At 42.4% G+C, this 27,230-nt stretch overlaps 2 protein-coding genes across 4 annotated transcripts in view; one reads left to right on the top strand and one right to left on the bottom strand.

The window, feature by feature from the left end:
* Nucleotides 1–947: 947 nt before the first annotated feature.
* The window catches only part of dock6 (dedicator of cytokinesis 6), a 37,514-nt gene continuing 11,231 nt past the window's right edge, over nucleotides 948–27,230 (bottom strand). The window contains exons 15-50 of one of the 3 annotated variants that reach the window (XM_078797454.1): nucleotides 23,906–24,023; nucleotides 21,992–22,062; nucleotides 21,720–21,858; nucleotides 20,444–20,545; nucleotides 20,260–20,346; nucleotides 18,171–18,402; nucleotides 17,927–18,091; nucleotides 17,636–17,808; nucleotides 17,105–17,206; nucleotides 16,514–16,600; nucleotides 16,205–16,300; nucleotides 15,979–16,119; nucleotides 14,552–14,665; nucleotides 14,299–14,469; nucleotides 13,545–13,684; nucleotides 13,258–13,427; nucleotides 12,971–13,122; nucleotides 12,684–12,866; nucleotides 12,453–12,579; nucleotides 12,280–12,364; nucleotides 12,082–12,178; nucleotides 11,866–12,000; nucleotides 11,597–11,749; nucleotides 10,573–10,731; nucleotides 10,402–10,502; nucleotides 9,567–9,759; nucleotides 9,330–9,473; nucleotides 9,067–9,198; nucleotides 8,962–8,976; nucleotides 7,587–7,712; nucleotides 7,413–7,502; nucleotides 5,525–5,761; nucleotides 5,308–5,451; nucleotides 3,939–4,045; nucleotides 3,689–3,862; nucleotides 948–2,080 (exon numbers count right to left, since the gene is read on the bottom strand). In XM_078797454.1, the coding sequence (XP_078653580.1) occupies nucleotides 2,038–2,080; nucleotides 3,689–3,862; nucleotides 3,939–4,045; nucleotides 5,308–5,451; nucleotides 5,525–5,761; nucleotides 7,413–7,502; nucleotides 7,587–7,712; nucleotides 8,962–8,976; nucleotides 9,067–9,198; nucleotides 9,330–9,473; nucleotides 9,567–9,759; nucleotides 10,402–10,502; nucleotides 10,573–10,731; nucleotides 11,597–11,749; nucleotides 11,866–12,000; nucleotides 12,082–12,178; nucleotides 12,280–12,364; nucleotides 12,453–12,579; nucleotides 12,684–12,866; nucleotides 12,971–13,122; nucleotides 13,258–13,427; nucleotides 13,545–13,684; nucleotides 14,299–14,469; nucleotides 14,552–14,665; nucleotides 15,979–16,119; nucleotides 16,205–16,300; nucleotides 16,514–16,600; nucleotides 17,105–17,206; nucleotides 17,636–17,808; nucleotides 17,927–18,091; nucleotides 18,171–18,402; nucleotides 20,260–20,346; nucleotides 20,444–20,545; nucleotides 21,720–21,858; nucleotides 21,992–22,062; nucleotides 23,906–24,023 (4,705 nt within the window). In that variant the 3' untranslated portion in view covers nucleotides 948–2,037. Of the gene's footprint in view, nucleotides 2,081–3,688; nucleotides 3,863–3,938; nucleotides 4,046–5,307; nucleotides 5,452–5,524; nucleotides 5,762–7,412; nucleotides 7,503–7,586; nucleotides 7,713–8,961; nucleotides 8,977–9,066; nucleotides 9,199–9,329; nucleotides 9,474–9,566; nucleotides 9,760–10,401; nucleotides 10,503–10,572; nucleotides 10,732–11,596; nucleotides 11,750–11,865; nucleotides 12,001–12,081; nucleotides 12,179–12,279; nucleotides 12,365–12,452; nucleotides 12,580–12,683; nucleotides 12,867–12,970; nucleotides 13,123–13,257; nucleotides 13,428–13,544; nucleotides 13,685–14,298; nucleotides 14,470–14,551; nucleotides 14,666–15,978; nucleotides 16,120–16,204; nucleotides 16,301–16,513; nucleotides 16,601–17,104; nucleotides 17,207–17,635; nucleotides 17,812–17,926; nucleotides 18,092–18,170; nucleotides 18,403–20,259; nucleotides 20,347–20,443; nucleotides 20,546–21,719; nucleotides 21,859–21,991; nucleotides 22,063–23,905; nucleotides 24,024–27,230 lie in introns of all 3 variants that reach the window. The other 2 variants (XM_078797453.1, XM_078797455.1) reach the window with 2 other exon arrangements.
* Nucleotides 24,373–27,198, top strand: angptl8 (angiopoietin like 8). The gene is made up of 4 exons (XM_058049138.2): nucleotides 24,373–24,753; nucleotides 25,697–25,846; nucleotides 25,918–26,028; nucleotides 26,097–27,198. Exons 1-4 carry the CDS (start codon nucleotides 24,469–24,471, stop codon nucleotides 26,109–26,111), a joined length of 561 nt encoding a protein of 186 aa, XP_057905121.2. The 5' UTR covers nucleotides 24,373–24,468; the 3' UTR covers nucleotides 26,112–27,198.

A 27,230-nucleotide genomic window follows, 5' to 3' on the forward strand; every position in this document is an offset into this window, starting at 1 on the left:
GGAATCTCTTAAAGATGATCTTCCTGGATTCCTTGGTCAAAAGGTGCTTCAGTGACATTTGGAATTGCATTTTCTTCCCCCAAGTAACATTTAGGTTACCAATTATACCCAAGATTTAATCATTTTAATTCAAAAAGTGCTATCTAAAGTCAGTAATCTTGTTGAAAACACACCAAGATTATGCTGTATCTGAAACAACATATGCACATAAGACATTTGGTTCAATTACCTTGGACTGATCTCCCATTACCTAAAAAAAAAAATAAAAATAAATAACAAAAATAATCTTACAAGATGAAGCAGCAGAATCCATGTAAAAACATAACTGGTTAGTGTAGTTCTTTACCTAAAAATATGATAATGAAGACACACCATGATGTTCGATATCAGACTGCAAACACCAATGTTGCTGAAGATTATAGTGCATTTGAAACCTCATAAAAACATGACAATTGGATCAATTAAGTCTTTGATTGATCGATTACCTTTTAAAAAAGGTAAAAATACCTTTAAAAAGGGATCAATTAAGTCTTTGATTGATCGATTACTTTTTAAAAAAGATAAAAATACCTCTAAAAAAACACTATTTTGTTCTATATTTGACTCCAGACACGGATCGTGCAAAGAGAATGCTCCATCTGAACCCACATCACAACAAGCCAATTGGATCAATTACTCCAAGAACAAAAGACACACTGTGTTGTTCTATAATTCACTGCAGACACTAATCCTGCAAGATCATGTTGCAGCTGAATCAACATAAAAATAAGACAATTGGATCAATTCGGCATTTGAGTGATCCCATTAACTAATAAAACTTTATCCCAGAAAACACACCATGTTGGTTGCAGATACAAATCCTGCAAGATCATACTGAACGTGAACCTACAGTTCGGTCTATGTCCGATCCGCTATTACAAACCGCAAAATTCAAGTAAATACAGAAATAAAAGTTGTCAGAAAAATGAATTTAATAGTAGGCAGTAAAAAAAAAAAAGAGGATGTAAATAAATAAAAACCTTGATCTAACAGGTACAAAAAAATAGCAGGAAGCACTGATATTTTGGACGTGTTAATGTGCTGTCGCTTTACAAATAGTGCAATACAGTTGGTACAGTAGTAAGAATAACAGTCATTCTTTTAGGGGCTCACATTGTAGATCATTGCAGTCAAGAGGCCTTGACACTAAATGTAACGTCACAGTAAATACAGGCAGACGGTCACAGTTTGGATATATTTTGGTGTGGATGTCACCGTTGTCCATCATGCGTTCTCCATCGTTAATCCCGAACTGAGACTCACCTTCCAGTCGACATATGAAATTCATATAACAGGGCGAGGAAGAAGGAATGTCAGTTATTTGGTCTATCGATAACAAAAACAATAAAAAAAATCTTTTTCATAAGATGGCCACCAGCGGCGCTTTGCAACAGCGTTTCTAAGTCAACACGGCTGCGAATCAAAGCAAATAACTTTTGTGGGATTTTTTTTTTTTTTGCAATAAGCTAATAAAATGGAAAATGGAACTTGATGCTTTGGAGTCCAAACACTTGTTGCGATTCAAAGTTAAAACCAGTTCAGTGTCCTTCGCTGATGCACTGGGATGATAGTGACAGTACACTATACAGTGTACTTACTGTATGTGCATACTGTGCACTGTACTGTGTCCTGCTGTGGATGTCTTTTTGTCCCTGTGGAGTGTATGCAGAGTGGCGTGAGAACAGACAGTCAGGGCCTCTCTAAAAAATGATGTTTGCGGCTCAGATAACCTTCCAGTATAAACAGCTGAGGTGTCAGATTGGAGGTGAGAGAGGGGGTGGGGCCAGGAGTGACATGTGTTTGCGTGTGTGTGTGTGTGTGTGTGTGTGGTAGTGGTGATGATGGGGGGGGGGGGTGTGAATGATTATGGCATGACGTATTTGTCTATGTGTTTATGTGGTAAAATATCAAGCCAGACACAAGTGGAGGACAGTGTGATATCTAGTGGCATTCAAAGGGGCCGGACAAGGGGCGGAGTCTCTTGCTGTCAGGTTGGGTTCAACACTCGACTTTGCGAAGGCTGGAGCGACTGAAGGAGTTCCTGTGTGAGAGAGTGAGACCAGGAAGGATGAGTGGTTGCTTGCATAGTAATACCCACCAATACATTCATTTTCTACTGCTTATCCTCTTATCAGGCGTGCTGGAGCCTATCCCAGCTGTCTTCAGGTGAGAGGCGGGGTACACCCTGGACTGGTGGCCAGCCAATCACAGGGCACATGTAGACAAACAACCATTCACACTCACATTCATACCTATGGACAATTTGGAGTTACCAATTAACCTAGCATGTTTTTGGAATGTGGGAGGAAACCGGAATACCAGGAGAAACATGCAAATTCAGAGAATCGAACCCAGGTCTGTGTGGCCAACATGCTAACCACTCACCATCATGCGTCTATACCACAACATGAACATTCATGCATTCATTAATTTTCTACCGCTTATCCTCACGACGGACTGGTGGCCAGCCAATCACAGGGCACATATAGACAAACAACCATTCACACTCACATTCATACCTATGGACAATTTGGAGTCGCCAATTAACCTAGCATGTTTTTGGAATTTGGAATGAGGGTGGGACTGAACTCGGGTCTCCTAGCTGTGAGGCCTGCACGCTAACCACTCGAGCACCGTGCAGCCACCACCAGTACAAATTATTAATAATAACACATAAATAAATAACACATAAATAAGGGCTAGTGGTTAGCACGCAGACCTCGCAGCTAGGAGACCAGGGTTCAATTCCACCCTCGGCCATCTCTGTGTGGAGTTTGCATGTTCTCCCCGTGCATGCGTGGGTTTTCTCCGGTTTCCTCCCACATTCCAAAAACATGCTAGGTTAATTGGCGACTCCAAATTGTCCATAGGTATGAATGTGAGTGTGAATGGTTGTTTGTCTATATGTGCCCTGTGATTGGCTGGCCACCAGTCCAGGGTGTATCCCGCCTCTCGCCCGAAGACAGCTGGGATAGGCTCCAGCACCCCCGCGACCCTCGTGAGGAAAAGCGGTAGAAAATGAATGAATGAACACATAAATAAATACAACTATTCCAAAATTGTATTGTTTCAGCTGCTTGTATATACAATATAAGCATTTTTGAGACCAAAAAACAGCCATCAAAATGGAGGTTAACGTGATCATTTTATGCACGTCAGGCCAATTTACAGACAAAATGAAATGAAACACCAGTTGAAGAAGATGGATGTAAAAGACACAAACGACTGGTGCTGTAAGAAAAAAAAAAACTTGACTCGGAGGTGCCGAGAATGATAATTTTGTGGTTAGGCGCTGAAAAAAAAAAAAAGCTATCAACTTTCAAAGGGTGATGAGGATAAGCTGCCACATCACGTCATTAGCCAAGAGTCATGACTATTAGGAACATTTTGTCCTGCTGTACAGTGATAAAGTTTTATCTTAGGTTTAGCCAAAAAGAACACAGATGATTCTAGAAGCTGATAATAAAAAAAAACAAACACATATGCTGGTTAAGTCAAATAAAAGCTGTTGCAAATGATTCTTTTTTGACTTTTTGTTATATTGGTGCGTCACCTCATTTCCTGGAGTGTGACACATTCAGGCTCTTCTTAAGTGTGAAGGGGGTGGAAAAGCTGTGTGTGTGTGTGTGTGTTTAATGTCTCAAGTTACCGCTGTGTTTGTGTAGCTGGAGTCGGCAGGGTTCTGTAGAGCTGTGGGATCTTGCGGTTGAGTAGAGGACCCAGAGCTTCTTTTAGTTTATTGTAGTTCCTCTCCAGCTCTCTGTGGTACTCCTTCTGGTCGGGCCCGATCAGGGATTTGTTCTTCCTCAGGGCATCCTCACACCTGCATATAAACAAAAAAAAAAGGTGTGTGTGTTTTTACAAGGCACATAACACAAGAAGAAGAAGAGTGTCATCACCTCTTAGCGAAGTCTTTAAAGCACAGACGCAATTTGTTGTGATGGCGGAACAGCTTGGGGTCATTGGGAATGTCGGTGAGAAAGACCTGCGCCACCTCCAGGGGGCCCTGTGAGGGTGGGAAGGGAGGGGGAGGTTGGTGGTTACATACGTGCTAAGGAATGTAAAACTTAAAGCCACGACTTTAAGCCCCACATGGTGAGGGGATTTACATTCCGGGGTGATGCAGGATTTTTGACACAATGGATCCCCCGCCACATTAGTTTGATACGAGAGATCATCAGGTGTGCAGCGGAAAATTATCTAATTGAATTTAATTGGTCTGGAAGAAGAATACATAATCACACCTTCCCCCCGTCATGTGACGTCATTCATTCATTCATTTTCTACCGCTTTTTCCTCACAAGGGTCGCAGGGGGTGCTGGAGCCTATCCCAGCTGTCTTTGGGCTAGAGGCGGGGTACACCCTGGTGTACTGGTGGCCAGCCAATCACAGGGCACATATAGACAAACAACCATTCACACTCACATTCATACCTATGGACAATTTGGAGTCGCCAATTAACCTAGCATGTTTTTGGAATGTAGGAGGAAACCGGAGAACCCGGAGAAAAAGGGGAGAACATGCAAACTCCACACAGAGATGCCCGAAGGTGGAATCGAACTCGGGTTTCCTACCTGTGTAGCCTGCGCGCTAACCACTAAATGCACACAGGCACAGAATAAACCATGAGAGAAAACAGCCTGAAAGGACAAGGTGACGACGAGCAGCACTAGCATAGCTTTGTTAGCTACAGTGCTAATATTACACTCACATTTGAACAGCAGCATCATGCTAGGTAGGTTAGCTTCTTTGCAACTCCCACATCCGGATGTATAGTTGACAGGCTTTCTTTTAAAATGTGTAGCGAAGCCTTGTTCATTCATTCATTCATTTTCTACCGCTTATCCTCACTGGAGCCTATCCCAGCTGTCTTCGGGGCGAGAGGCGGGGTACACCCTGGTGTACTGGTGGCCAGCCAATCACAGGGCACATATAGACAAACAACCATTCACACTCACATTCATACCTATGGACAATTTGGAGTGGCCAATTAACCTAGCATGTTTTTGGAATGTGGGAGGAAAACGGAATACCCGGAGAAAACCCACGCATGCACGGGGAGAACATGCAAACGCCACACAGAGATGGCCGAGGGTGGAATTGAACCCTGGTCTCCTAGCTGTAAGGTCTGCGAGCTAACCACTCGACCCTTCACACTTCATGTGAAGTATAAAGTGGTCCAAGTTGCAAAACAACCATCAAGGACAACAATGGTGTCTGTGAACACGTGAAAGGAAATGGACATAGATAACTAAGCGTTATTGGAACCTGGTTGACTGTGGTGCCCACGCAGCCCTGCAGCACCATCTGCAGCATCTTGGAGTCAGCCGGGTCCTGATTTGTAGCGAAGGCGAGCTCTTGCGTTTTCTTCTGCATGTCCTCGATGGCTACCTCGATGGGCACGAGAATTATCTTAAAAAAAAACAAACAAAAAAAACAAGCAATGAAGGTCTGCTATGTTCATCACTCCCGAGATGGCTGCTACCTCCTCCTTGTGAATGACGTTGATGCGTGTCTTGATGTACGGAAAGGCGTGGGACGCCGTGAGGATGGTTTTGCGCTTGTACTGCTCGTGTAGGTCCCCGTGGGCGCGGCCGTCCAGCGTGAATGGAGTGCAGTACATGAAGGTGCGCAGGTTGTAGTTCTTGTCAAAGTAGGTGATCCTTTCTTTGAACTCGTAGGAGTCAAAGAAAGGCTCCACGTAGGTGATCTGGAGGTAGGCCTGAACAAATAATGATAATACAAAATAAAATATTAACTAAAAATAAAAAAGAGCAATATGATAGAAAATATTCCCTAATACATGCTGTTTGTCCACCATACAGGTTTTAATGGACCATTAGAAACCAACAGCTATGGAAAAATAGGACATTCTACTACGGAAGCTCGTTTCCGCCACTGAAAGAAAGAAAAATCTCACTGGCAAATCATATTTATAAGCTAAAAAGTCAAAATTATGAGATAAGTCAGTCTTATGAGATAGGAAAGTCATAATTATGAGATGAAAAGTCCAAATTAAGTGATACATGTGCCGCCTTTGTCACGTGGCACTCGGCACATGTAGTTTGTATCACATCATTTTCATTTATTTAGAATTTTGACTCTCTCATAATTATGACTTTTTAGCTAAAAAAAGCAAAATTAGATAGTCAAAGATTAGAAGTCATAATTATGAGCTAAAAAGTCACAATTATGACTTCTAATCTATGACTGATGAGAGAAAAAAATCAAAATTAGATAGTCAAAGATTAGAAGTCATAATTATGAGCTAAAAAGTCACAATTATGACTTCTAATCTATGACTGATGAGAGAAAAAAATCAAAATTAGATAGTCAAAGATTAGAAGTCATAATTATGAGCTAAAAAGTCACAATTATGACTTCTAATCTATGACTGATGAGGGGAAAAAAATCAAAATTAGATAGTCAAAGATTAGAAGTCATAATTATGAGCTAAAATGTCATAATTATGACTTCTAATCTATGACTAAAATTGTGATTATGAGATGAAGTCAGAATTGTGAGGAAAAAAATCAAAATTAGATAGTCAAAGATTAGAAGTCATAATTATGAGCTAAAAAGTCATAATTATGACTTCTAATCTATGACTAAAATTGTGATTATGAGATGAAGTCAAAATTGTGAGGAAAAAAAATCTAAATTAGATAGTCAAAGATTAGAAGTCATAATTATGAGCTAAAACGTCATAATTATAATTATAAATCATAATTATAAATCAATTATTAATTAAATAAAATTATTAATTAAAAATCTAAATTAGATAGTCATAGATTAGATGTCATAATTATTACTTTTTAGCTCATAGTTATGACGTTTTAGCTCATAATTATGACTTCTAATCTTTGACTATCTAATTTTGATTTTTTTCCTCACAATTTTTACTCTCATAATCACATTTTTTTATCTCATAATTTAGATGTTTTTTTATGTCATAATTCTGACTTGATCGCATACTTTTGACTTTACCTCATGATTGTGATTTTCTTAGCCATAATTATGATTTTCTTACCTGATTATGACTTGAGTTTTTAATCCCATAATTTTGACTTTTATCTCAAAAATAATTACCTTTTATATCATAATTTCACATTTTAATATCATAATTATGACCTTTTATCTCATAATTTCAACATTTTATCTCATAATTTCAACTTCCAATTGGGTAATTTTTTTCTTTCAGAGGTGGAAACGGGCTTCCATGTCCTCCTTCCTGTGTCACGTATGCTATTATTTTTCCGATACACATGGTGGTGCTGTTGTTAAACGCCAAACCCGCCATATTTTTATATTGTATGACATTAACATTAATGTGCTTGTCAACCACCCATGATGCCACCATTATTAGCAGTTACCTTGTTGGCATCCAGTTTGGTTTTATCCACCGGGTTGGAGTCCTTGATTATTTCAACCACCTCATCACCAAACCTCTCAGAGTAGAACTCCTGTGGACCACAGAGATTTATGCTTTAGAAAAAAAATGCTGCTCAATAAGTCAACCTTAGTGGATTTATTAAGGGTGAACGTGCCTCAAGTCTGTGGGAGATCTCGGCCAACTTGGTGATTGACGGCTCCTTGTAGACGAATTCCTGCTCGTCCAGGTCTCCAAAGCGAGAGCCGTAGAAACCCACTCGGAAGTAAGTTCCAAACATTCTCTGAACACTGGGAGGTGTGGAAGAGGGAAACAGGGCAGATTTGAGTGGAACAGACACTTTCAGTGTAGTAGTTGTTCACACAGTGTATATCCACTGTGTATATGTGTGTGTCTTAATAATTATATTCATAAACTGCATATTAACAATTGCACATTTCAAATCCTGCACATCAACATTTATGCTATGATTGCACAAAATTGATACATAAATGATTGATAATACAGGTAAATCGGGTAACCCCAAAATCTACTTTGTTTATTGATATTAAAGGGAACTTATCATGCTCATTTTCGTCCCTTTGTACCGAGTTGTGGACTCCTATAGAGCAGCTACACATGATACACCGCAAAGAAAGCTTTCTAGATCTTCCAGAATCTGCACCTATTCCAGCTGTATTTCCTTGGATTTTCAAAAATGGTCTATATATTCTAACAATATTTAAAGCTCAGAAAAGTGGAAAAAAGCATAATAGGTCCCCTTTAATGTAAAAGCAACCTATTACTCATCTGTTATTGATTTCTTGTATTATTAAACAACGGTAAATAAATAAACTGGTACATATTGAAGACAGGAATTGAACTAATTTTTAACAATTGTTCTGACCGGGGGCTGCACGGTGAACGAGTGATTAGCGCACAGGCCTCACAGCTAGGAGACCCGAGTTCAATGCCACCCTCAGGCATCTCTGTGTGGAGTTTGCCATGAATGAATGTTTATGTTGTGGTATCGATGCATGATGGTGAGTGGTTAGCATGTTGGCCACACAGACCTGGGTTCGATTCTCTGAATTTGCATGTTCTCCCCGTGCATGCGTGGGTTTTCTCCGGGTACTCCGGTTTCCTCCCACAATCCAAAAACATGCTAGGTTAATTAGCAAGTCCAAATTGTCCATAGGTATGAATGTGAGTGTGAATGGTTGTTTGTCTATATGTGCCCTGTGATTGGCTGGCTGGCGACCAGTCCAGGGTGTACCCCGCCTGTCGCCCGAAGACACCCCCATGACCCTCATAAGCGGTAGAAAATGAATGAATGCATGCTCTGACGGGGGTGGGGGTAGGTTCTGCTTCTTCCTACTATTTTTCAGACACATTGAATTGTGCAACGTAACCAAAAATGTAAATTAACAGTGAAAGTCACTCACCCGTCAACCACATGATAGGCGGGACAAGACCATGCAATGGGGAAGAGAGAGAATATTGTAAACAAATAGCCAAATAGCAATATCCTGCATATGATAACACATTTTTACCTCCCATCCTGAGCTCTGTAAAAGAAACAAAACACAGAATGAGAACACACAAGTAGAAATCAGAAGAATTTTATTCCCCCCCTCGAGATGGATGCTGCCGCTTACTTGGTTGTAGACTTTGATGAAGGCGTCCTGCAGCTTTCCGTGGAGGCTCGCCAGCTTTTTGAAGTCTCTGTTGGCTTCATGAATGGGCAGAAGAATCTTGTACACTTCGTTTATAGCCTCGTACATGGCAGCCTGAGTTTTTAAAAAAAGCATAGCTAACATTAACAGTTGCGCACATGCCTCGCTGTGTTAATGCTGCAGCACTGTGTCGTGCCAAAACACGCGACCGGCGCAGCATGTGCTAGGGAGAATGCAAGTCGCACCATGTTGAAAGAGGCAGCTGCTTGCTCCAGGAGGCCCACCAGGCCGGACTCACTGAAGTACTTTGCGGCACAAATACCTTCCTCCTCAGGAGAAAGGACGTCATCTGATACGGCTGACTCCTCCAGCACATTGGAGGAAATATTCTGCAGAAGAAAAGAGCGTGAATCAGTGCTTTGTAAATGGTATTGAATATCATTTATGGAATTTGCTTCAGGGGATTTTTTCAAAGCATTTACCTGAAAGGTGACACAGCCGATTGGCAGGTAGCGACAATCCTCCAGCATGTTGAGGTACTCCGCCACCAGAGCGGCACTATGGACTAAACAGTGGGCGGCCTCAGCATGGTTCCCTCTCTCCGAGTGCTTCCCTGCCATGTTCTGGAGCCACGTGAGGCGCAGGTCTGGGGAGTTCTGGTAGCCCTTTGCAATTCTGATGACAAATATCAGGAAGATTGCTTTGTTTTTGTTTGTTTTTAGCTGTTATGTACATTAAACCAAAACCCAGAACAAAAACCCACAGTGAGGCAGCATTTAGCCACTATGGCCCCCACCTGTGGAACAGCCACACCTTTTTAATCAGGCTTTTAACTAATATTTTTAACTTTAAAAAAAAAAAATCTTTTTAGTCCTATTTTATGCTTTTAGTCTTTAGCTTTTAACTCCAGTGTTTCCTCAGAGGGGGTCCTCCACACTAGGGGCTGTGTCGGGTCTGCTGAGGGGGTGCTGTCCTTGGGTCCCTTCGACCCGGCCGGCTGGGGGTTCCTCCCTTTGATGTGGGGGTCCGCCCGTCTGTCGGAGTCAGGGGGACTGGGGGCTGGTCCCAGTGTGGACGGCCCCAAAGGTGGCGTTTCCTTGATCCTTAGTGCCATTCCATGTCTCCCGATTGTGTGTGATTGTGTGTGGATGTGTGTGTGTGTGTGTCTAGTATGGAGGGTGGAAGGGGGGGGGGTTCTTTGTAATTGTTTTTCTTTTTAATTGTGGTAATTGTTTTTTTAATTCTGTGAAGCACTTTGTGTTGCATGTCCTTGCAGGAAAAGTGCTCTACAAATAAAGTTGATTTGATTGAAAGTACCTGTACATAAGGTCAATTAGCATCTCAGGATCCTGCTGATGCTCTTTCATCTTCACAGTGTCTGTAAGAATCATGTGCAGGTTGAACACTAGATCCTGGACCTGCAAAAGCATAACATGGAAAATTATTCTTTTTCCATTAAGTTTGCTACCTCAGGTGATGCAAGCTTGCCTGCTCTGGGAAGGGGGTGTCCCGAAGCTCCACGTCATCCTCGGCGTAAGTCAGAATCGTCTTGAGAGACCGACGGAGATGCTCCTCGTTGAAGTTTTGTGAGGTTCCCACCAGCGAGGATAGCGACATTGTGACTTGCATCTTCACTCGAGCAAAATTCTGATCCAAACACAGACATTATGAAAAATAATCTTTCATTCATTCATTTTCTACCGCTTATCCTCACGAGGGTCGCGGGGGGTGCTGGAGCCTATCCCAGCTGTCTTCGTACACCCTGGACTGGTGGCCAGCCAATCACAGGGCACATATAGACAAACAACCATTCACACTCACATTCATACCTATGGACAATTGACCTATGGTCGCTAATTAACCTAGCATGTTTTTGGAATGTGGGAGGAAACCGGAGTACCCGGAGAAAACCCACGCATGCACGGGGAGAACATGCAAACTCCACACAAAGATGGCCGAGGGTGGAATTGAACCCTGGTCTCCTAGCTGTGAGGTCTGCGCGCTAACCACTCGACACCGTGCAGCCCCTAAAAGGTTTTATTTTCTTTTATTTACAAATTTGGGTAATACGAGTTTAAAATATAGGGGTGTTATTTCATGTCTAGAGGGCTCTAATAATACTTAAACATTCATTCATTTTCTACCGCTTATCCTCACGAGGGTCGCGGGGGTGCTGGAGCCTATCCCAGCTGTCTTCGGGCGAGTGCCGGGCTACACCCTGGACTGGTCGCCAGCCAATCACAGGGCACATATAGACAAACAACCATTCACACTCACATTCATACCTATGGACAATTTGGAGTCGCCAATTAACCTAGCATGTTTTTGGAATGTGGGAGGAAACCGGAGTACCCGGAGAAAACCCACGCATACACGGGGGGAGAACATGCAAACTCCACACAGAGATGGCCGAGGGTGGAATTGAACCCTGGTCTCCTAGCTGTGAGGTCTGCGCGCTAACCACTCGACCGCCGTATTTGCTACCAAGCAAAAAGAAAGCATCCACACTTACATTTCCGATCTCAAAGTTTTGCCTCATGAGCAAGTAAAGGGAGGCGGAGGCCTGACTTCTGACGGAGGCGATGCTGCTGCTGCAGTGGCGCAGCAGACGCAGGCACAAGTCTGCACAAAGCTCTGTGTCCTCCTCAAACAGCATCTCTGGAAACTTTAGGCACAAAAAATTTGGCTGAGATGTATTTCCTGTTGTCTGTTCCTGTTATTTTTTTGCACAGAAAATGTTGTAATGTAATGTAATGTTGTAATAGACTTGTGCAAATATACCTTGAAGACAAGAGCTCTCTGTGTAGTGAAGCAGTGCTGCAGGAAGAGGGCGCTCTGGTTGCCTGCCATGCTGTGCAAAAGAACCCTCAGCACCCCACCGAGCACACTTTCCTTCAGCTCTAATGCCACCACAGTCTAAAGAAAGGGAAATAAATAACATTAATACAATAATTAACGTAATGTTGAAGGAACTCAAAGGTAGTTAGCTCCATGTACCTTGACTATGATCTCCAGTGTGTCCAATACTACCAGGGATGCCTCTGTAGATAGGTTTCCATCCACTACTGTCTCCTGCTCCACTTCAGCCTTAGTCCTAGTTAGAGGTTGTTTTAACAGATCAGTCAATACTAGTAATTACATGAAAATATGTTTATTGTTGTTTTAAATAAGTCGTTAATGTCTACAAACACATACTTGTCGACCCTGTCTGTGTTTTGTCTCCAGTGAGTGACATTCTTTCTCCACCTGACGTTCTCCTGGCTGCCGTAGGGACTCCTTTCTGCAAAGCGTAAACATGTCACTTCCATTGGAACGTGTCTGAAACAAACGCATGCTTTACTGTACTGGCAGATGTTAGCAAGCTTTACCTCGGCAACGCCGCACCATCTCCTGACGGGCGCCGATGGTACCGAGAATGGCCTCCTCCAGACGGGCTTTCATGTCCTGCGACTTCTTAAACGTCAAGCTGTTGATCCTTTCCAGAGCTTTCTTCCCCTGCAACAGAAACATGCAGTCAAGGCACAAGAAGCATCTGGACATCGCTCATTAGGAGTGAGGGGGGGTATAGGTGGGGGCACGCTTCCTCTGCTTAGTGTTACCTTGTACTCAAAGCAGGAGATGCAGAGATGCAGTAGCTCCAGGAGACGGTTGATTTGTTGCACCGACAGATCAGACACCCAGCGCTCAAGCAGAGCGGCGTCGGAATTCTTCAGCACCCACAGGAAACACACCAACAGAGTCCGACTGCACTCGGCGGACAGAGAGCTGCTCTGGCGCCCGGCCTGGCAAGGAAACACACACAAAATAGTAACTCAGAGCACACCCTTGAGTGGAATGGAATGAATAATACAATTATGGATGGGGAGAGAGGGGGTCAGCTGCTCACCACTGTGGGAAGTGCAAACGGGTTGGCCTTGGTGTGATGCAAAGGGGAGCCGGCAATTGCCATGGCAACAGACTGACTGATGGTATTGCTACCGTCTGGGTCGGCATCATCAGTGTGGGCTGGGGCATGGCGCACTCGAGACAGAGTGGAGTCTGCAAAGAAGTAAGAAAAGAAAATAAACTCTCTGAGGAGCAATACTATCGACGGTAGATCTTGTGGAGGTGGAGAGCTTTTGACAGGTCTGGGAAAAAAAAGAAAAAAAAAAAAAGAAAAAAGCAGGTGCTGACCTGAAAAGTCGTGGAGCTGCTGCAGGGTTTCCATGACGATGGGGATAAGAGGCAGGTACAGCTGAGCGATGTGGGCTCTGACCTGAGGGTCGCTGTAGCGTGGGTCTGAATCATGGCTGCACAGCAGGGAGTGAACGGCACTAATGGCTTTTTTATGAAGGAAAAAAATCCTGTGGGCAAAAACAAACACATTATACGTCTTTCTTACACAGCACAAAGGAATGCTAATGTAGCAATCAATAAAACAAAAGTAGCAGTTTTTGTTTACACAGCAAATAACGGCCTACCCGTCTCCGTCTGGATCAAGTATGAGAGAGAGCTCAGTGAGGAGGAGGCCAGACAGGAAGTGCTGCTGCCGAAACGGGACGGAGAGCTCAAACATGGTCGCCACACCCTGGTCTTGCACCATACTGGAAAATGCTGAACTCTACTCCCACAACAAGAAAATAATGAAATTAAATAACATATTTAGTATAGTGGGTGTAGTTTGTACCTTGCATCATAGTGAGAGATACGTATACCACGAAATACTACAATTATTATAAGCATTCACTCAAAACAATACAAGCAGTTGATGTTTGCTAAATACAAGGATGAAGAGTCTTGAACCAGTCATGATGTGCTATACATATCACTATATTGACACTTACTATGTCATTGTATAGTCATATCACCTATATCATACTTTGGTACGTGACAAAAAATAAAAAAGGAAAAATAAAGATAAAAGTAAAAATAAGCATAAAAGTAAAAATAAAAATGTAAAAATAAAAGAAAAGTAAAAATAAAAGAAAAGTAAAATAAAAGTAAAGTAAAGTAAAGTAAAAATAAAAAAGGAAAGCAGGAAGTGAACAAATGTAACAGTTAATTTAATGAGCTTTGCTTCTTCCTACTCCTTTTGGACATGTGGAACTGTGAACTGATTATGTGATGCATTCAATTGTAATCTGATGCATGTTCAAATGCAATAAAACCATCACCATTACCAAACTGAGTCTTTGTCATGGCACATATTTCTTCTCATAGTCTTGCTCCAGTTACCTGTGAGGTGGTGGAGGATGTGGAGGGGGACGGTGAAGCCGGGGGGCTGAGGGTCGAACACGGCAGGTTGAGGACAACGTAGTGCTCGTGGCTGCAGACGATTCGTATGAAGTCCATCCGCAGAGCATTCAGAGAGGTGGGGTTGGGCGTCATGTGAAACTTGCTGCCGATCTGCGGCGTGAGAGACATGACTAAAGACTAAAAGTTGCAACTGTGATGAAACGAAACAAAGACACAAGGAGCAGCAGCGTACCTGTTTGTAGTAGGAGCGGATGAGGTTGAACACAAAGCCTCGGTCCATGAGAGAGAGCAGATCATTGAGGAAGAAGGCCAGACTGTTATTTAATCTCTCCACAAGCTCCACATCCTGGTAGCAACAAGAGGAAAGGTGGATGATAAACAGAATTAGTTCCTATCTTCGAATTTTACCCCGGTAATTGTAGTCTAAAAATAAAAAAAAAGATGCTTGGGTGTTCACTTGTGTGTGGTTATGTTCGCGTTGTATTTTTGTAAGCGGACAAATGGGAGCCAAACGACTGCAATTGGTGAAATTCAACACCAAAGCGTAGCGACAAGCGGCTGCAAATTACAAGTCTCCCATGGTTTTGATTGTCTGGCAGATGTAGAGGGAATTTGGGGGTATCAAAGTAGCACAAAGGAGGGAAAAGCGAATAGTGTTTGCTCACATTTATCCCTCTGTTGGACAGGCTCCATAGTAAATGAATGGACTGGACATGCTTCCTGAGTGTGATGTCAATTACCAATCACACCAGCAGCAAAATGACTAGAATTCTTTTTAATATAAAATAATTCACAAATACTAAAATCACAAGTACTTAAACTTGCTGATATAGTTCATCTTAATGCATAAGGCGAAAAATAACCAATTACCTAAAAATGTCATCCAATACTTTTCTACAAGAGAGGAGAAATATGATTTCAGGGAAGAATAACATTTGAAACAGGACTACGTTAAAAAGCCATAGCATTTCAGTATGTGGAATCAAACTATGGAATGGATTGAGTAAGACCCTCAAACAATGCACAACGATGAGCCAATTCAAGAAACAATACAAGCAGTTGATGTTTGCTAAATACAAGGATGAAGAGTCTTGAACCAGTCATGATGTGCTATACATATCACTATATTGACACTTACTATGGTACCCATTATGTCATTGGATGGTCATATCACCTTGTACTTTGGTACGTGACAAAAAAAAATAATAATAATTTTTTTTTTTAAATAAAAAAAAAATCTTAAATTATATTAGAAAGGCAGGAAGTGAACCCACATTATTCAACATTATTCACTACCCATTATGTTAGTGTATGGTCATATCACCTCGTACTCCGGTATGTGACAAAAAATTTACAAAAATAAAAAAAAAATAAAAAATATAAATAAAATGAAATTAAAAAAACTATTAGGAAAGCAGGAAGTGAACAAATGTAACAGTTACTGATTGTAAAAGTACCAGATGGAGGGGTAGGATTTAATAAGCTTTGCTTCTTCCTACTCCTTTTGGACATGTGGAACTGTGAACTGATTATGTGATGCATTCAATTGTAATCTGATGCATGTTCAAATGAAATAAAACCATTACCATTACCATAATTGAACCAACTGTCAAGTGTGAAAGCACCCTTATGGAGTAACATTGTGCATTCTTTCTTTACCTTGTGGTACCGGCTGGCAATGTCGGCACTGATGGCACAAACGAGAGCGGCGATGTCATCCACAAAGCGATCCGGGAAGCGCTGACGCCGGGGAAGGTCCAGTTTTGAGGTAAGGAATAAATGATGCGCCATGCTTTTTGTCTTGGGAGGAGAGAGCACACAAATAAGAAAATCTTTGTTGAGAATATCCTGCTTGAAAGACACAATCCCAAACGTATTTGCAGACCATGAGCTGGAAGAAGAACCAGGCCTGCTGCAGCGCCGCTTCTCTCACATTGCTGGTGCTCACGACCCATTGCAGAGCCAGCTCTTCATGGAGCAGCTACATGTGGGCCAACACAGAACATAAGGAGACAATCAGAAACCTGAGAAGCCAAATATTCATCAGAACCAAAGTGAATGTTTATTCATAAACGGATGAATAAATGAAGCAAGTCTTTGCACTACCTTACACACAACTGCAGATTTGTAATGACTGATGATGGTTAATAACACAAACATCTGATGATGTTAGTTGTGTCGATGCATGTTTTACCTTCTTGGTAATCTGCCTTGAGGGAACTGAATAAGAGGCCACGCTGTCCAGAAAGGCAGACATGCGATTGTTGCTGCGGTCGATTGCCTAAGTCGGCGTGATGGTGAGGCGAACACACACACACACACACACACACAAACAAACAAACGTACAGATGAGGACAAAATGGGTGTGAAAAATGGACAAATGGGACTACCCGGGTGGCGTGCAAACCCCCAAACATGACATATATGGTGTGTTATGTGATGACAATGCAGGCAGGATGAAGCATGCAGACAAAAACGCAGACAGATGGACCCTTTCAGAAAAACAGAGGTAGGAAACAACTGCTGAGAATAAATTCACCCGATTAAGAGCTGCATGATAAATCAAAATAAGATCACAATCTTGTATTTTGTCTCGTTTGTTTTGGCATGTTCCAATTCAGACAAACAGAAAAAAACTAAATCCTCTCTCAAATCCTCTCCTTTAACAACACCTTGTTGTACATGAACTGTGGCGCTACGGAGGTAAAAAAAAATCGTGATCTTAAATCTCAAAAGTGATGCAGCTCTAAACCGGGAGGGGGAAGGTCGGGAGGGCTTTCTGCACCTGCTTGAGCTCGCAGCTGGAGTTTGGGTTCCGGCGAAGCACAGATCTGGAGCCCCCGGGGGCGTAAGCAGAGTTTACCCAGGAGTGGGAGCGATCAATGCCCTGCCACAAGCCACGCAGAAACACACACACACACACACACACAAACACACACAGTGTGGCAAGAGGCAGAGGCACAGTAAATAATTGCCATAAGAGTGAAAACTGGGAGAAATACATCAGCATGGAAGGAGGAAAGAATAACTGGAGGCACAAAAGGGATAGAAGCACAAAGTGGAATTGACATTTAACAACTTGATTCAACATAATTGCTCGCTGAATCTGATGGAAAAGAATTGAGACAAAACAGCACAGTAATTACAGCCGAATAAAAGGATAATCCCCCATAACAGACATGGAAAATATGACACAAACATAATTTTATCCTCATGTTCTGCCACCACTTTAAAAACATTAGTCGTAAATCGATAAAGGATGGAAAATAAATCAGTTTGAATGTCGGCAGTAAATTCTACAGCATTGATTTTGTACCTTGCTGCCAATGATTCTTTGCACTTCTTCATCAGGGGAAAGTGGTGTACTGGCCAAGTCGGGGTCAGAGTTGCTGATACTCTTCGAGTGAGCCAGATTAAGGCTGCTTGGCCGCCCTGTGGCTCTGGAGAAGGTGGCGTACTGCAGCGGCATCTCATAGGACTGAGCGCCAGCTGCTGGTAGGGAAAAAAGACGCATCACTCGGGGCGCCGATGTCCGCTGACATGACTCTATTTGTCCTCCCCCACCCCGACTTGGATGCAAGCTGTGTTTTGATGCTGCTAAGCTTACTTGGCGGCGGAATCGCTGGCTCAGCGGTTGGCAGGCGGAAGCAGTAATGGATGAAGGATGCCAGCAGGTTGTTGCGCCCGTGCTGGTCCTGGTTGCCTTCCAGATTCTTGTGGATCTGGTTGACCAGCAGGGCCATGGCTTCGAAGGCAGCGCGGCCGAGGTTTACTGCGGAAAAAAGGAATTACTGTGAAGAGGATGTTAAATTGCGACAATGAGTCACAGGGAAAATCAAACAAACAATCACCGATTTGGCCTGCGATGACCGGAGGGTACACGATGAGCTGAATCAGTTTGTTGAGCAGCTGGTGGAGAAATCGGACACAGGTGTCCAGCAGGGCACCCCTCAACGCGGTCATGCTGGCCTTCAGCTCGGCCTCCATGTTGGCCTCGGTGATGATGACGTCTTTGAGGCGGAAGGGGAAGGAGTACTCCTCTAGCACGTACACTAAAGTGAAGAACTTGTCCAAGTGGGGGTCCTATATTGAAAAGAAAAGATCATAACATTAATATTTGACTTTAATTTTGAGCCACGCGCTCAGCTGTGATAGGCTCCAACTCAACTATGACACTATTGATGACAAGCGGTATAAAAAATAGATGACTATTCACAGTACTTCATCAATTTTGACACATTTGTTTGTCCAATAGTTCAGTGATTTTCAACCACTGTGCCTTGAGAAACCGTCACGTGTGCTGTGAGGAATTATCCAATATCACTTTTTATAATTAACATTTATTAATCATCATTTAAGATATGCCTTTAGGATTAAGATATGCCTTTATTCGTCCCTCAGTGGGGAAATTTGTATATATTTGCAATATTTGTATTTGCAAATATTATATCAATAGCTGTAGGAGCCATGAATGAATTTGGATAGTTTAAATTTGAATAGTGGTGTTTGTTATTGTTTATGATATTATTTAGATTCATTGTGATCACGTGGACACGTGAAGTAGGTCAAATGGTTATGGGCGGTGACGTTTTCGTTAATATAGGCACCTGTTCACCTGTGTGGCCAGAGAGAGACAAAGAGAGAGGGTGAGCAGGGTTGCCGTATTTTTTGTTGACCGCTAATTCCTTTAATCTCTATGATTACTTTGATTATGAGTTTGTGCACGGTATCATAAGTTGATCATTAATTTTCTTTAATAAAAGGTTGAACTCATTTTTTGTATCTCAGAGATTTTTTATGTGCGGCGCATCAGACAAAGTAAAATCCCGGCTTCAGCCTCTCAGCGACTCTTTTGTATGAAGTCGCTATAATAGCCATTATGTCAATAGTATACATGGACCCAAATATTCCAATTGCTTTTGGTTTATTTGCTCAAACGGAAAGAATTGAACAGGGATGGAATATTCCTTTAACTAATCCGATTGAGGGATCTTGTGCCCGCTCAAACGGAAAGTGAAAGAAAAACTTGGGGAAGCCGGTATCACATGATGTTGATTTTACTGCGCATGCTCCATTGACTATTTTGTTTGATTTTCACGGTGCATGTAGACAATAGATTGGAATATTCCTTTCCATGAATACCATTATTTCCCAAAAGGTCATTCGGAAAGAGAAAAACTGGTCATGTAAAAATGTGACTACTGTGGAGTGTCTGTGGTGTAAAGACTGGCAGAGCAATGTAATATTGGTCCGTGTGGCAACACCTACCATGTTCCTCCGATAGACTTATTGATGCACGTGTGAGGGCGTGGTGACATTTTGTAACATTTTTGGTTCGATTTTTCCAATGTAAAAAACGTGCCGTGGCTCAAAAAAGGTTAAAAATCACTGCAATAGTTGACGCAAAGGACATATAGCAGGTTCACCACTAGGTGGAGGAAATACACTCTTCGAATACTCTAAAGTATTAAGGGCAATACTTGATCTTGTGCAAGTGTAAACATGTACTTTAACACTTTTATGAAGCATACATAAAATACATTCAACTTTTAACCCTGATAAAAAAACACACAGCAGAGATCTGTGGGTAGATTAATTTCAGCTCGGCTAGATTTACTCAAATATTTTATGTAGGAGGTGGAAGGAGGAAAGGAACAAAACACTGCCAGGATTTAAGATTGTGAGAGCAAATGTTCATTTTGATCCAATTTCAATAAACAAATCTAAATAGGGACACCCACGCTCATTTTGCTGGCAATGAGCAGCCATCATAACATGTCAGCTCAGCTTTCAAAGAAGAGTCTCCCACTAAGTTCTGCTGACAACTTCCTGCTTAAGTGCTGACGAGAAACTCCATGCATGTTTCATGCTAATGGGCTAAGTAGAAACAGTAACAGGGTGGTAAGAAGATATAGGATGGAAGCGTCGATGTTTGTGTACCTGTGTGTGCACCGAGGACGTTGCCGTCACCTCCACGTTGAAGACGCCTTTGTGATTATCCACCCACTTCATGCCTGGGAGCTGAACCTGCCGGAGTGACACGCGACCCATTTAACTCACTCAACCCGCATATTTGGGAATGGCGCTGATATTCGTATTCATTCATTGATATTCATTGACTCACGTCGGGGGTTAGTACGGAGTAGCTGGGCGGGGGCCTTTCCACGGAGACGGGCAAGTTGAAGGAGCCTGTGCGCAGTCGGCCGTGCTGCATCAGAGGGATCCACTGCAATCAAGGAGAGAAGACGCAGTGTTTTACTGAAGACTGTGGCGACAGAGGGAGCGAAACTGAAACTGTTTATGTAGAAGACCCTTGGAGGTTGTCGACAGAACCAAAACAGAAACTAGTCATTGCTTGCACATTTACTTGTGACTTTGGCTATCGTCATCAGGACAATAATACATTATTTTTAAACTTACAAGTTTGTTAATATTGTAAAGGACTAAAAACGTGATCAGTAATACCTCATCACATCGCAGTTCGAACATCACGCCCTTACTCTGTCGCCGATTTACAAACATTAATTAATAAATGATCCCTGTTTCCTGGTTGACTATGGCCTATTATTAGTCAAAAAATATGCATATCAAGCAATGGTTATGTATTCTTGGCATGCATAAATAATAAAATAAAATAAAATAAAATAAAATAAAATAAAATAAAATAAAATAAAAAATAAAATAAAATAAAAAAAAAATAAAATAAAATAAAATAATCGGATTACTGGCAGCTCAACATTGTCTGCCCGAGGAGGAGCACTCATTGTCGCACACACTTTGTCGGAGGTACCGCTGGTGCCGCGGGGCTCAGAAGCCAGAGTTTACAAACTGCAGGCAATCTTGCCATAATATCAGTCGTGCAAATGTGGTCATTACGCTTTTTTTAACGGGGCTACCGTGTCCGACATGAATGCACCTTTACCGACAAGAGCCCGCCACTTCTGGCTCCAGCAACAGTTTGGCAGATATTGTGTGAAATGCCTTTAACAGATTATTTTTTTTATTTTTTACTCCAATAACTTCTGCTCAACAGCCATGCCCATAAGGAGGCCAGCTTCTCTGTGACATCACAAAGGAACAGTTTTGCCACGCCCTCTGAAACCGAGCGTTTTGAGCCATCCCAAACTTCTTTCAGGGCTCACTTCCAAATGCGCAAACCTCATTATCTGAAACTTTGGCATGGTTTAACATGAGAATACAACATTCTAACTACATTCATCGGTCATAAAAGTGGAAAAAGCATAAAAGCTGATTCGTGTTAATGATGATGTAATCCCGTCGGGCCCGTTTCACTAATAAGGAAATACACAATTGACTTGATAAATTGGGGTCGCCGACATAAACGGGCCGTTTTAAGAGAGTAGCACTATATCAAACAGTGTGGGTTTGAGGTTTCTCACAGTGTAGCCCACAGGAGTCTCCAGAGGGATGTTCTGTTTGGTTTGGCAGCTGATGTGGTAAAAAGTAAAGAGAAGATGGTGGTTGTCTGTGAGGTTGGCAGGAATTTTCAGCTTCATCTCCTCGTAGAACTCAGGAGACCTGAGGGAAAGGGGGGCGGGCGAAGAGTTAAACACTCAGATCAAGCGAAAGGAACTCAGAAGGGAATTAAGCCTGGAGGGGGGCGGCGAGGAGCTTAAAAAAACAGGAAGGAAGGGAACTGCAGCGATCTTACTTGTTGTGGTAGATGATGGGAGTGAATGCCTCCTTGGTGAACTCGGCACAACTGGATTTCCCAAAGATGACCTGGTCAAACAAAGCAAAACATTCAATACTAGGAATGCTCCGATCAATTGCATGTTTGCTGTGTCAAGTAGTGATTGACCCGGCGAGGGACACACTTGGTCCCGTACTGCCATGAGAATCAGCACTAGTCTGTAAAACCTCACAGGTTTAGTTTGACAGCTTGACACGGGCTATGCCAATCGATGCCGGTGTTTGATCACTCCCTTGTCAAACCTGTTCGACGTTTCTTGCATCGTTTTTTACACGCTTTGCTTAACCGTCTCTGGTGACAGCTACAGAATTATCTACCTGGTTTCTCATCTTTGGACTCCAAATATGATGTTTTACCAAAGTGACATTTTGTTTTTAAAACAAACAAGCAACGTGGTTAGTACAGAGCTTGTTTTTGTCCCAAAGGGAAGTGGATATCACGTTCATGAGGTGCGTAGTCACTTTTTCAAGAGTCACTAAACAATTTTACTCTCTTGTTGTCATTCTTGTCCTCAAAACATTTGCTTCAACTCTTAGTACTTTTTTTTTATACGTAACTGTTGAATTCAGACTTCATTGTATGAGCGTGCCTTGTGTTCTGCCTCTTTGTGGTGTATTGCAGCTAGTATCTATTAGTGCCATGTTATATGTGTTACTGTACTTTTTTATTATACGTAACTGTTGAATTCAGACTTCATCGTATGAGCTTGCCTTGTGTTCTGCCTCCTTGTGGTGTATTACAATTATCTATTAGTGCCCTGTTATATGTGTTAATGTACTTTTTTATTATACGTAACTGTTGAATTCAAACTTCATCGTATGAGCGTGCCTTGTGTTCTGCCTCCTTGTGGTGTATTACAGCTGTCTATTAGTGCCCAGTTATGTGTTACTATACTTTTTTATTTTACGTAACTGTTGAATTCATGTTATATGTGTTACTGTACTTTTTTATTATATGTAACTGTTGAATTCAGACTTCATCGTATGAGCGTGCCTTGTGTTCTGCCTCCTTGTGGTGTATTGCAGTTGTCTATTAGTGCCCTGTTGTATGTGTTGCTGTATTTACTACTGCTACCTGCAGCGAGTGAATACTCAGCAGCTCCATCTCCTCTCAGTGTGTTTCTCATACGCCTGTATGAGCATATTAGGAACCCACAGTAGACAATAGCTGGCTAAATATAGAGCCATAACAGTCCATAACTGCGTGAGCTGCTTGCTAATCACCAATAAACAATAGAAGAAGAAGCAGCAGCAGTTAATGAGCTAAATGAATCTTCGGTTCAAGGAGTAGGACGAGGCACAGCAGAGGAGTGAATACCAAATGAAGTTGGCTGCTAGGCTGTCACTAAATAAACAAGGACAATTAAAACGAGGAAATTTAAAAATGTACAGTTAATCCATAATATGGTATCCAAATCGTTATTGGCCGAACTAACTCGATTCATAATCGGTACCGGAATCGGAGCATCCCGAGTCAGTACACTCGCCAACCACAACATTAAGCACATTTGCACTCTGAAGAGAACGTTCAACTTGAATTGACCCATGAACTTATAAAGGCTTCGTTAGTGTGAGTGCTGTTTGGAATGTTTTCTATGGAGCAGAAGTAAAAAGTCAAAGGGGCATACGTCCCCTTATATAACGTAAACCATGCAAATAGTGTAGCGAACATGTGAAACCAAACCAGCCTCACAGAACTCACTAAATGTCACTAAACTTGCTTTCATCCTACCCCCTTGCTCCGCTTTGAAGATCTTCCACAGAGACATAAGTATATAATATTTCACCGCCTTCGGCTGTTCTTAGCTACAGGAATTACTTTCTCCCAAGAGCGATGCTGTCACTGAGAAAAAAAAAAAACACAGTGACTCACCGGCAAAGCTTGGCTGGGGTCCTCTCCTGCCATGAACTGAACTTTCACGGCGATGTTCCTCACCGAGCCCTGACGGCTGCCGAAGTTCAGGCTTTGAGGATAAACGTAGAGCAGGTTCCTGGCAGGTGAAAGACAAAAAAGGAAAAAATTATTTCATCAAAGTGCAATAAATATTCAGTGGCGGATTAATAGTAAAAATGACCTCGAAAGTGGCTGCATGGTGAAAGTGACCCTGACCCCTAAGCCACGACAAACAGTTGTCGAGGTAATTCCAGTTCGTATTTTGAAACAGCTGATATTTATCCACTATTAAGAGGCTTTGTGACCTAGATGCCAACTATTGTATGCGCAGCCTTACATTTTAGAGGTCATCAAGACGAAGGCCAACCCCTGGGATCGAACCACAGTTGAGCTAATGTTTGACCACGTTTTTTTTTGTTTTTTTTTGTACACAAATATAAGGCTCACGTTTCCTTTGAGTGAGACACATCTAGAAGCACATTGCCCGTCACTGCCTTTTGATCAACAGAGCAAAACAGGAGATAAAACTGCAATCAGTCAGGATGATCTGGGGCCTGTGCTTGCTTTGTGTAGCAGTGGGTTTCGGACCCGTCCACGCAGCCGCCATCAAGAGGCCGGGAAGAACAGAAGACGTTAATGTTCTCATGTACGGCGTGATTCAGTTTGGCGAGTCCTTGAACTACGTGTTGGAAACCACCGAGGCCAAGATGGCTGAGATCGGGCGGACTCTGAGGGGCCACGAGGGTGCTCTGAGGCGGCTGGGGGAGCAGACGAGGCAGGCGGCTGAGGTGAAGGAACAGATCAAGGGAGTGATAGAGCTGTTGCTGGTAAGGGAAACGAGAAGGTATGCAAACATGGGATTGTTACGATCTGACTGCAGCATGCCACCAAAGATGTTAGATAATGGGGATGAATATCTGACAGCTGGGCAGACATTACAGAGCAGCATTTGTGCCTTTTTTTGGGGGGGGGGGTGCGTTTCTGGGGTCATATTCGTGCTTCCTCTTTTTTATATGTACTGTATGCAATAAGCTCCACAGACACTTTATTAGGTACCCATCCGCGATCCAACATCATCAATCATCAATACATGAACTGCCTTACATTGGGTGTCCAACACAGGGGTGTACAAAGTGCAGCGTGGGGGCCATTTGAGGCTTGATTTTTATTTTACTTGTTTTTTTTATGGGCCTGCACCATGGATGTTAAGTACTAATAATAAAAAGCATTGTCTTTAAATAAATGTATACAACTTTTATTTGTGGGGGTATGCTGGAGCCTATCACAGCTGACTTGGGGCGAGAGGCGGGGTGAACCCTGGACTGGTCGCTAGCCAATCGCAGGGCACATATAGACAAACAATCATTCACGGTCACATTCATCCTTTGGACAATTTGGAGTCACCAATTAACCTAACATGTTTTTTTTTAGCCTTTTTAAAAAGCACTAGTGACTATAAGCATAAATTATACCAAATATTAAGCAATATATTGAATTCATCAATCATTGCCAATATGTTATTTCTTAATATGTATGCAGAAATATTTAAAAAGTGCGTGTTTCCGTTCACTTCAGTATTTATGTATCTTCTGGCTTTCATGACAGAGGGAATGGGATCCATTCCCAGCAAAGGGAACGTAATCATTCAGGCAATTGACTATAAAGTCTCTGTTCTTTTCTGTTCCATTCTAAAATGCTGACATTTAAAAACAGGAAGTGAACAAACTTTAAATGACATCCATTAAATACATTCAAATTCTCTTCTGATAGGACCAGATGTCCGAGCAACAAGCTCATACCAAGATAACAGAAGGTCAGCTGGCCCGGATGGAGCAGGAAGAGGCGGCGCTTGGGACCAAAGTAAAAAGCCTGGAGTCATATCTTAACAACATGTTCCCCACCAGCATCAAAGATCTGCAGGTAAGCTGCAAGGATTTGTTGGAAAAGGGGTGGGTCTCACTCTGAGGTTTCATCTCTATTTGTGGCTTTAGGAGAGAGCCGCCTTGAACGGCAACATCTTGAAAGGTCTTCAACATTTGACGCAGTTTCAAAAAGAGAAAATTGAGAGCCAAAACGAGCAGATCTCGACGTTGCAGAGGATGGTGAGTGGTATATGTGCACTGGTAGTCTTCATTGAGGGGGGGTTATTTATGCATTTCTTGTCTTCCAGAGTGAAGCTTTGTGAAGAAAAGCAACAAAACAAGTTTGCCAGGACTATCAACATTGTCAGCACTGGACCCTCACAGCACTCCCTTTCACCTGTGCAATGCTTTACAATGCACACTAGAATGTTTTGTTTTTTGCTGCAACTTACATCTGTTTCTCATGCAACACTGCAGTATGTACAGTATGTTATTTGCACTGAGCCTTAGAAGCATTGATTTTTTATTAGAATTATTAACATGTAGGGCTGCACAGCAGTCGAGTGGTTAGCGCACAGACCTCACAGCTAGGAGATCCGTGCTCAATCCCACCCTCTGCTATCTCTGTGTGGAGTTTGCATGTTCTCCCCGTGCATGTGTGGGTTTTCTCCGGGTACTCCGGTTTCCTCCCACATTCCAAAAACATGCTAGGTTAATTGGCGACTCCAAATTGTCCATAGGAATGAATGTGAGTGTGAATGGTTGTTTGTACTATATATGTGCCCTGTGATTGGTTGGCAACCAGTCCAGGGTGTATACTGCCTCTCGTCCGAAGACAGCTGGGATAGGCTCCAGCACCACCGCGACCCTCATGGGGATAAGCGGTAGAAAATGAATGAATGAATGAACATGTGGGGCTGCACAGCGGGCGAGTGGTTAGCGCGCAGACCTCATAGCTAGGAGACCGGAGTTCAATCCCACCCTCGGCTATCTCTGTGTGGCGTTTGCATGTTCTCCCCGTGCATGCGTGGGTTTTCTCTGGGTACTCCGGTTTCCTCCCACATCCAAATTGTCCATAAGTATGAATGTGAGTGTGAATGGTTGTTTTTCTTTATGTGCCCTGTGATTGGCTGGCCACCAGTCCAGGGTGTACCCCGCCTCTTTGCCCGAAGACAGGTGGGATAGGCTCCAGCACCCCCCACGACCAATGTGAGGATAAGCGGTAGAAAATGAGTAAATATTAACATGTAATTATAAACTATTTTATTATAGTATCTTGTCATTTAGGTATTTTTTGGTATGTGCAGTACACATTGTAATGCACGGTGTGTCTATTTGAAATTAATAATACAGTGTGGTCTTTCTTTCTCACACTAAGACAAGTGAATAAATAAATAAATAAATTATTAAATGGACGCCTGTAATGCTGTTCTGTATATACA

This window comes from Doryrhamphus excisus, linkage group LG16, assembly GCF_037039965.1.
Source record: "Doryrhamphus excisus strain RoL-2023G ecotype Guam linkage group LG16, RoL_Dexc_Guam_v1.1, whole genome shotgun sequence".
NCBI lineage: Eukaryota > Metazoa > Chordata > Actinopteri > Syngnathiformes > Syngnathidae > Doryrhamphus > Doryrhamphus excisus.

What these genes read in the sequence shown, in the direction of transcription:
- angptl8 (XM_058049138.2), top strand. Translation starts at nt 24,469, where the DNA reads ATGATCTGGGGCCTGTGCTTGCTTTGTGTAGCAGTGGGTTTCGGACCC. An exon ending in GAGTGATAGAGCTGTTGCTG is followed by an intron (nt 24,754 to 25,696) that starts GTAAGGGAAACG and finishes CTCTTCTGATAG; the next exon opens with GACCAGATGTCCGAGCAACA. An exon ending in CCAGCATCAAAGATCTGCAG is followed by an intron (nt 25,847 to 25,917) that starts GTAAGCTGCAAG and finishes TTGTGGCTTTAG; the next exon opens with GAGAGAGCCGCCTTGAACGG.